This window comes from Poromitra crassiceps (genome assembly GCF_964638095.1).
Source record: "Poromitra crassiceps genome assembly, chromosome: 23".
Taxonomy (NCBI): Eukaryota; Metazoa; Chordata; class Actinopteri; order Beryciformes; family Melamphaidae; genus Poromitra; species Poromitra crassiceps.
Window position 1 is genome coordinate 6,233,318 of NC_139639.1, and position 7,864 is coordinate 6,241,181.

Consider the following 7,864-nt stretch of genomic DNA (forward strand, 5'->3'; position numbering starts at 1 on the left):
CACGAGTCTTGGTTAAACGACTGTCAGCAGGTTGAGAGGCTAAAGCAGGTGGAGATGAACGTCGTGACAGCATGGCCTTCGTTTCCCTCGTCTGTCAACTGAACCTACGACTGCTCCCGCTCTCGCCCGGCACCTCACCTGTGCAGGCGAGCAGAAAGAGCGAGGCTGGAGGAATCGTGATGCGTATCTCAATGAGGAGGGTGGAGGAGGAGGAGTGGGATAGGGGAGAGGAGGGTGGAGAAGGAGGAGTGGGATAGGGGAGAGGGTGCAGATGAGCTGTAGCATACACACACACAAATCTAGAGGGACTGCGTCGAGGAACAGAGGGAGAACAGGAAGGATTGAGCAGTGTGTGTCTGGAGGAGTCGTGATGCTCATCTTAAGTGCCTGTGGCAGTTCAGTGCTGTGTATTTTAGAGACAGAGGCAGACACAACGGACATTGTTATTTGAGACCAGCGACATCATACCATAATTCACTTTAACTGCACATGTGGGCAGTAGGGATGGGCATCGAATTTCGAATTTTCGAATAATCGTTATTATCAAGGTCGACTTTTATTATTGAAATTCGAAATTCGTTTTTTGAAAAAAAAAAAAAAAACTTTTTTTTTTGTGAGTGAAATGTTTGTCTCCCCTGATTCTAAGAATAGTCGAATCGCTTGGTTTGAGCAAGTAAAACAATTTTTATAAGCAACCTCTCCCTCTTCATGGGATTTCATCCGCCATTCATTTTTCCATAAACCTTGCTTAAAATGCTTATAAAAATTGTTTTACTTGCTCAAACCAAGCGATTCGACTACTTAGAATCAGGGGAGACAATGCAACATTTCACTCACAAAAACAAAAATTACATTTTTTTTTCTTTTTCGAAATTTCGATTAAAAGTCGACTTTGGCCAGCGAATTTCGAATAGTGTTTTTGCTAGAAATGCCCATCCCTAGTGGGCAGGACAGCTTGTTTTGGCTTTGGGGCTGTTGACTCCCCCCCCCCATAAAAGTCAGACTTTCATTTATACCAACAGGAAGATCAGATGCCACGTCCACCATCACAAATCCATTTCCCCCACAGTTTGAGCGATCATATGTATATTCTTATCCAGCATTTCATTACTCTGACTGCTCGTAACGTAAACCTCTTTTGATTTCTCAGCACTGCTCAGGAACAGGGGTTGCATTACTGGCTTGCGACAACACATTCCCTCACGTAAAAGCCACTGCCTCAGCAAAAAAATATTGTACAGCTCGTCACCTTCTAAAATTAGCAATTCAGACAACAGACTAGTCAGCATCAGCTCGTGAAGCCTTTTATTTTAAAACCAATTTCATATACAGCTGCCAATGGATGGTCATCTCCTTGATGTGGTCTTGGGCGTGTCATTTCTGCTGTGCTTGGCAGAGAAAGGCCTTTGAGCGGTCAGGATAACTTCTCCACTTGACACCAGCGCCCTCTGTTGGCCTGAGGAAACATTCCTCACTGCAGCTCTTCCTGTAAGCAGAAAATTAAGTTACGCATAGTAATGAAGCTGTCCTTTAGTAGATTTGTACCGCTTCTCATTTACATAGACTAGAGGCCACTAGACTCACGTTGCCTGTGGCACTGCTGCTCACATGAGCTCGTGCTGCTGGGATGGCACACTGCTGTAGCACAGTGGATGAACACCTACAAAGTATCACGTTTTAGTCAAACTGGAACCATTAGAATGCCTGTTAGTTTATATAGTACCTACTTCATAAATATCACAAGCATGTCTCAAGGACATCAGACAATACAAGCGTAACACACACACAAGCATTTGATGCTACACCATGAAACACTTACCGTGTCCTTCTGGGGAGTGTATGTTTCTTGATCCACGAAGGTGAACATCTTGATGACGAAACGTCTGTGGTGGGTTGGGTGAGGAAGCCCAGAGGAGCCATCAACAGGGATGACTCTGGTTAGGTAACGGTCATCATGGTAGGGACACCTGGAGAATGATGAGGAGCAGATTGTTTTAATTCTGTATTATTCCATTCGGTTAATCTACCAAATTTAGTATCAAGTAGTGAAAACGGGTTCACAGAGGTTGTCTGCATTAGGCCTACCCATCAACCAGAAGGTCCCACTGTGGTAGGCCATTAGGATTGGGGGTGGAGGTGGCCCAGCAGTGTTCCAGAGTCAGGACGATGTTTGGGTCAGTCCTCTCCAGGATGTGCACGTCTGCGTACACCGCTTCCCTCAGCACCTTGCTGACTGGGTAGTCTGCTGCAGTGTAGTAGGAGCTGTACGCTGCTTGCTCTGGAATTGAGATCAGTTAGATTTGAGTACCGTACATGCATTTCTCCAAATACTGTTTGAAATTGACATGGGAGGATTGTGACACTCACCCTCATCGCACCCCTTGGTGTGGCACTGTCCATTGGCTAGTCTGATCTCCACCCTGAGGGGTCCGACAGCAGCCACTGACTGAGGTGCGGGCAGAGTGTTCACCTCAATGACCAGAGCCTCCACAGAGCTGCCAGAGTACCTGCACTGGAACAAGAGCCTGCAGGAACGTTCATGCAGTGTTACATTTCCACTCAGAAAGCCTCAGTGGGATACAGAGTCACACGTACACACAATGTTCTCCAGCAGGAAAGTGATGGTGAAGTTTAATTGATTTGACATGAACTCACTCAAAGTGGCTGTCTCTAGTGATCGATCCTCTGGGTCCAATTCCCACTTCATATGAAGACGACATGTGGTTCTCATACACCACATAACCGTCGTCCTCCTGCAGTAGAGAAACAATATTTAGTAGAGAAAAATATTTCACAATTTTGGCTTTTAGATTTTACCAGGCACACAGCGCCCAGACACCCACCGTCACTGTAGTACCACATGCAGTGACGGGGAACTGGAAGATGGCAAAGGCAGAGGTGGTGTCAGCAGGGCTACAGGAGGCGTGGCTCATCTCCAGCAGGCTGACCGAGTCCACGTCTATGTGGGGCAGAGTGGCATCCCGAGCCACCACCACCACAAACTGCCCATCCCTGGTACACTGCACAGTCACTGAGGAGGAAATAATCAACGTCACATGACCTGGTACACTGCAGTCACTGAGGAGGAAATGATCAACGTCACATGACCTGGTACACTGCACAGTCACTGAGGAGGACATCATCAACGTCACATGACCTTGGCATTGGCAACATACTAGAAAAACTGATAATTATAACTATAGCACAGTCATTTAGTTTTGTCAAGAGCAGCTTATAAGTACATTTGTCAACAGCAGTGTGGTCAAAGCTAATGAAACATCCTTCAGATACCTGCTCTCCCATAGTAGCACTGCCGCCCATCAAAGCAGCAGTTGATGGTTTCACACTCCTCAGCTGTGACATCCGGGGGGCCACACAGGATCTTCTCAGCCTCCTCTACCTGGCATTTGTCAGAGGGATCTTGAGACACCGGGGCCTTCTGGTGCACCTGAGGCTGTCGCTGAGGCAGCTGTGGGAGTGAAGTCACTAGGTGTCTCTGTGGAGCTGAAGGTGTGGGGTATCTCTGTGCCTGTGGAGACACTGGGTGTCGCTGTGCCTGTGGAGACGCTGGGTGTCTCTGTACCTGTGGAGACACTGGGTGTCTCTGTACCTGTGGAGACACTGGGTGTCTCTGTACCTGTGGAGACACTGGGTGTCGCTGTGCCTGTGGAGACACTGCGTGTCTCTGTACCTGTGGAGACGCTGGGTGTCGCTGTGGAACTGAAGCTGTGGGATATCTCGGCGCTGGGTCTCTTTGTGCCTGTGGAGACGCTGGGTGTCTCTGTACCTGTGGAGACAGTGGGTCTCGCTGTGCCTGTGGAGATGCTGGGTGTCTCTGTGGAACTGAAGCTGTGGGATATCTCTGCGCCTGTGGAGATGTTGGGTGTCTCTGTGCCTGTGGAGGACTCATCCACTGATGCTGGGCAGCAACATCGTAGGCCAAAAGAGAAATCACCACACCACACAGATACTTCCAAAGCTCCATCATGCTGCTGCTGCTGCTGCTGATATCTGCACCCTGTGCGCCCCACGTAGGCTTTATACATGAGTGACCATGTGTTGTTTGCTAAGAACCTGCCTCTCATCATTAGGAGTCAATTGAGTGGCAGCCCTGCACAGTGAATCAGTTGGGAGTCGACAGGTGGAGCTGATTGTCTCCTCATCTGTGTGAAGAGAAGCCACTGTTGACTCAATTAGCTCTGAGGGGTGGAGACTTGAAAGTGACTGCCTGTTGTGTGGAGATGTGAGTTGCACGCAGTCAAATGAAAACACTTGAAACAAACTTTCAAGAAGCACACACAAGAACAATGTTGTCTCTAGCAGGTAGACCCAACCAATGTGACCCAACTCACATTCTTTTTTAATGAATTTGAGCTGTTGCCCTCAAACAGAAGATTCAGAGTCCCACAGGCTCGCTTAAATAGACTGAGAAACTCTTTTGTGCCCCAGTCTGTCAAACTGTTCAATCAGGTTAGAGGCTCTAGGTAGGGACTAAGGAAGCACCGCAGCCACTTTTCTTGTCTCTTGTTTGTTTTTTGTCGTCAATTACGTGTATTGAAGTTCCACAGTATGTAGCACTTTGATGATGGTGATGCTGTTGTCGTGTGTATTGTACACCTGTATGTATTTATGAGAAACAAGTGAGGATGCAAGACACATTTCAGACTCTGTCTGACAATAAAGTGATATCATATCTTATCTTATCTTATCTTGTCTTATAAATTAGCTGACTTCCAGTTAAATTTGACTCTGCCAGAGACAAAGGTTTGAACCTCTGTCACACTTTCTTCTGGGAAAGATGATATAGCCTCTTTACTGTAACCTGATATATGAATCATTTAAGTGCTACACCATCCTTAACTTCTTTGTTTACAGAAAGTACATTTCTGTCACTGCCTCCGGGTCCCCCTATCACTAGCCTTATGAATTTTCTCTCTCTCTTCTCTCTCTCTCTCTTTCTCCTTCTCTCCCCCCCCCCCCCCTCTCTCTCCCCTCTCTCTCTGTCTCTCTCCCTCTCTCTCTCACACACACACACACAGATGTATGGGCGCTACACCCAGGATTTGGGTGTGTATGCCAAGGAGGAAGCGGCGCGCCTGCGTGATGGAGGAGTGCGGGACGGCGGGGGGCTGCGGAGGACCACCAGCGTCCGCAGCCGTGCTGCAGATCTGCTGGAGTACGAGAAAGAGCCGTGTGCAAAGTGCCATAGTAAGCCATGATCACCGCACCGCACGGACACAACACAGCAATGCTTAAAGGGCCACTTTGCTGATTTTCAACCATCTTTGTATCATTACAAAATCGGTTAGTATATAATATGTAAATGAACAATGTTTAACTTCCCTCCAAGAGCTCCCATCATAGAGACACTGCATGAAATAGGCCACGCCCATCACAGGGGAAATCGCTCCGTTCGCTCCCATAGACCAGCGTCATTTTCCTTGAATTCAACATAGCTAAAAGCTGTTGTGTGGTCGGCTGCGCAGACAACAAATGTAAAAAATCGCCAGTTAAAGTTTTTTTGTACTCCTGAGCAAAACAAGGAAGCCATTGAGAATTGGCGAGAAGAAAAATGTGGATCTAGCTGTCAAGGAAGTAAGTTGGAGTGTTCATCTTCCGTATATACAATCTTTTTGTGCAACACGCAACCATGCACATGACATAGGAGAACGCCAGGATTGGAGGGGGGGTTTCTGTTTTCCCTCGTTTTGAGCGTGGCTTCTGAATGATGACGTGCTCCGCAGTGTCTCTATTCACAGAACTTCCTGATCCAAATGATGTCATAATGATGTCATTTGGTAATTAGCCAAGTACAATTGTGGAGAAAATGGGAGAAAAATCAAAAAAGGAATGATGATGATGATGATGATGATGATGATGATGATGATGATGATTATATTGGAAGCAGTTTTGTCATGGTGTCACTATTACTCTCACTATTACTCTCACTATTACTCCCACTATCATTATTGCTCTCTCGACTTCTTTTTTTCGCCGGCAAACTGCTTCAAATGACATCATTATGACATCATTTGGACCAGGAAGTTCTGCGACTGAACCGGGAGTGATGTAATGATTGTAATGATGCAGTCAGAGCTGGTTGAATCTTCTGAGTGTGCTCCAGAGTGGATGAAGCTCGGTCCAGAGATAACGAGAACAGAAAGCTCCGTGCTCATAAACAAAAGAAGGCATGGTGTGTGTGTGTGTGTGTGTGTGTGTGTGTGTGTGTGTGTGTGTGTGTGTGTGTGTGTGTGTGTGTGTGTGTGCGTGCGTGCGTGCGTGCGTGCCTGCGTGCTTGCGTGCGTGCGTGCGGGCAGCCTGAAGCAGCCTTGTGGAGCAGATTGCAGTGCTCCAGCAAAGCGTGAAAGTTGTGTGAAAACATTGACCTCTTAAAGAACCCCAGAGTCAGCTAACCTGACTCACGTAAGAAGGGGGAGGAGGAGGTGAACACATTAACTGTGACCGGTCTGTGCAGTGACCTCCAGGTCTGTGCAGTGACCACAGCACGTCTCCATGTCAGACAAAGACAGTTCCCTCTGCTGGCTGCCCATGGCCCAGTGCGTGCATGTCTGCATGCGTGGCCTGTGTGTAGATGTTTGCTCGTTGTGTGTGTGTGTGTGTGTGTGCCAGAGATGGGGACTTGGACTTGGGACTTGGACTTGAGTCGCACTTAACTAAAGTCTCACCCACAGTGACTTGAGACATGACTTGAGACTCGTCCTCAAAGGACTTGGACTTGAGGTTTGGGACTTGTGAACAATCTTTATTTTTTTAATTAAACTTTTTTGGTGCATTAACATTAAGGAAATCTCTGCTGATGTCATCCAATCAATGCTGATACTGTATGCTAATAGATAAAGGAGTGAGGATAATACATGTTTTGAATTCTTTAGTTTTAGCTGCAGTGTTCTAAGCAGACCGGATGGCATCCAGCAGATGATAGAATGCTCATCCTTAATAAGAGACTTGAGACTTGACTTGAACTTGTGACCAAAGACTTGAGACTTGACTTGAACTTGTGACCAAAGACTTGAGACTTGACTTGGACTTGAGCTCAAAGACTTGAGACTTGACTTGGACTTGTGACCAAAGACTTGATACTTGACTTGGACTTGAGCTCAAAGACTTGAGACTTGACTTGGACTTGTGACCAAAGACTTGATACTTGACTTGGACTTGCCCATCAAAGACTTGAGACTTGACTTGGACCTGAGCTCAAAGACTTGAGACTTGACTTGGACTTGAGCTCAAAGACTTGAGACTTGACTTGGACTTGTGACCAAAGACTTGAGACTTGACTTGGACTTGCCCCTCAAAGACTTGAGACTTGAGCTCAAAGACTTGAGACTTGACTTGGACTTGAGCTCAAAGACTTGAGACTTGACTTGGACTTGCCCCTCAAAGACTTGAGACTTGACTTGGACTTGAGCTCAAAGACTTGAGACTTGACTTGGACTTGCCCCTCAAAGACTTGAGACTTGACTTGGACTTGTCCCTCAAATACTTGAGACTTGACTTGGACTTGCCCCTCAAAGACTTGAGACTTGACTTGGACCTGAGCTCAAAGACTTGAGACTTGACTTGGACTTGTGACCAAAGACTTGAGACTTGACTTGTACTTGAGCCAAAGACTTGAGACTTGACTTGGACTTGCCCCTCAAAGACTTGAGACTTGCCCCTCAAAGACTTGAGACTTGCCCCTCAAAGACTTGAGACTTGACTTGGACTCTAGCTCAAAGACTTGAGACTTGACTTGGACTTGCCCCTCAAAGACTTGAGACTTGACTTGGACCTGAGCTCAAAGGCTTGAGACTTGACTTGGAATTGTGACCAAAGACTTGAGATTTGACTTGGGCTTGTGACC

At 46.9% G+C, this 7,864-nt stretch overlaps 2 protein-coding genes across 2 annotated transcripts in view; one reads left to right on the forward strand and one right to left on the reverse strand.

Annotated features, from left to right (window-relative positions):
- Window positions 1–7,864, forward strand: part of clcn2a (chloride channel, voltage-sensitive 2a) — a gene marked incomplete at both ends in the record, with an annotated part of 74,703 nt that overhangs the window by 23,123 nt on the left and 43,716 nt on the right. The window contains one exon of the mRNA XM_083659631.1: window positions 5,040–5,208. Coding sequence (XP_083515757.1) covers window positions 5,040–5,208 — 169 coding nt within the window. The remainder of the gene's footprint in view (window positions 1–5,039; window positions 5,209–7,864) is intronic.
- Window positions 1,347–4,046, reverse strand: LOC310797317 (zona pellucida sperm-binding protein 4-like; the record flags this gene model as incomplete). The annotated part of the gene is made up of 9 exons (XM_083659687.1): window positions 1,347–1,486; window positions 1,585–1,660; window positions 1,820–1,967; window positions 2,086–2,278; window positions 2,368–2,525; window positions 2,656–2,753; window positions 2,844–3,031; window positions 3,292–3,504; window positions 3,611–4,046. 9 exons carry the CDS (start codon window positions 4,044–4,046, stop codon window positions 1,347–1,349), a joined length of 1,650 nt encoding a protein of 549 aa, XP_083515813.1.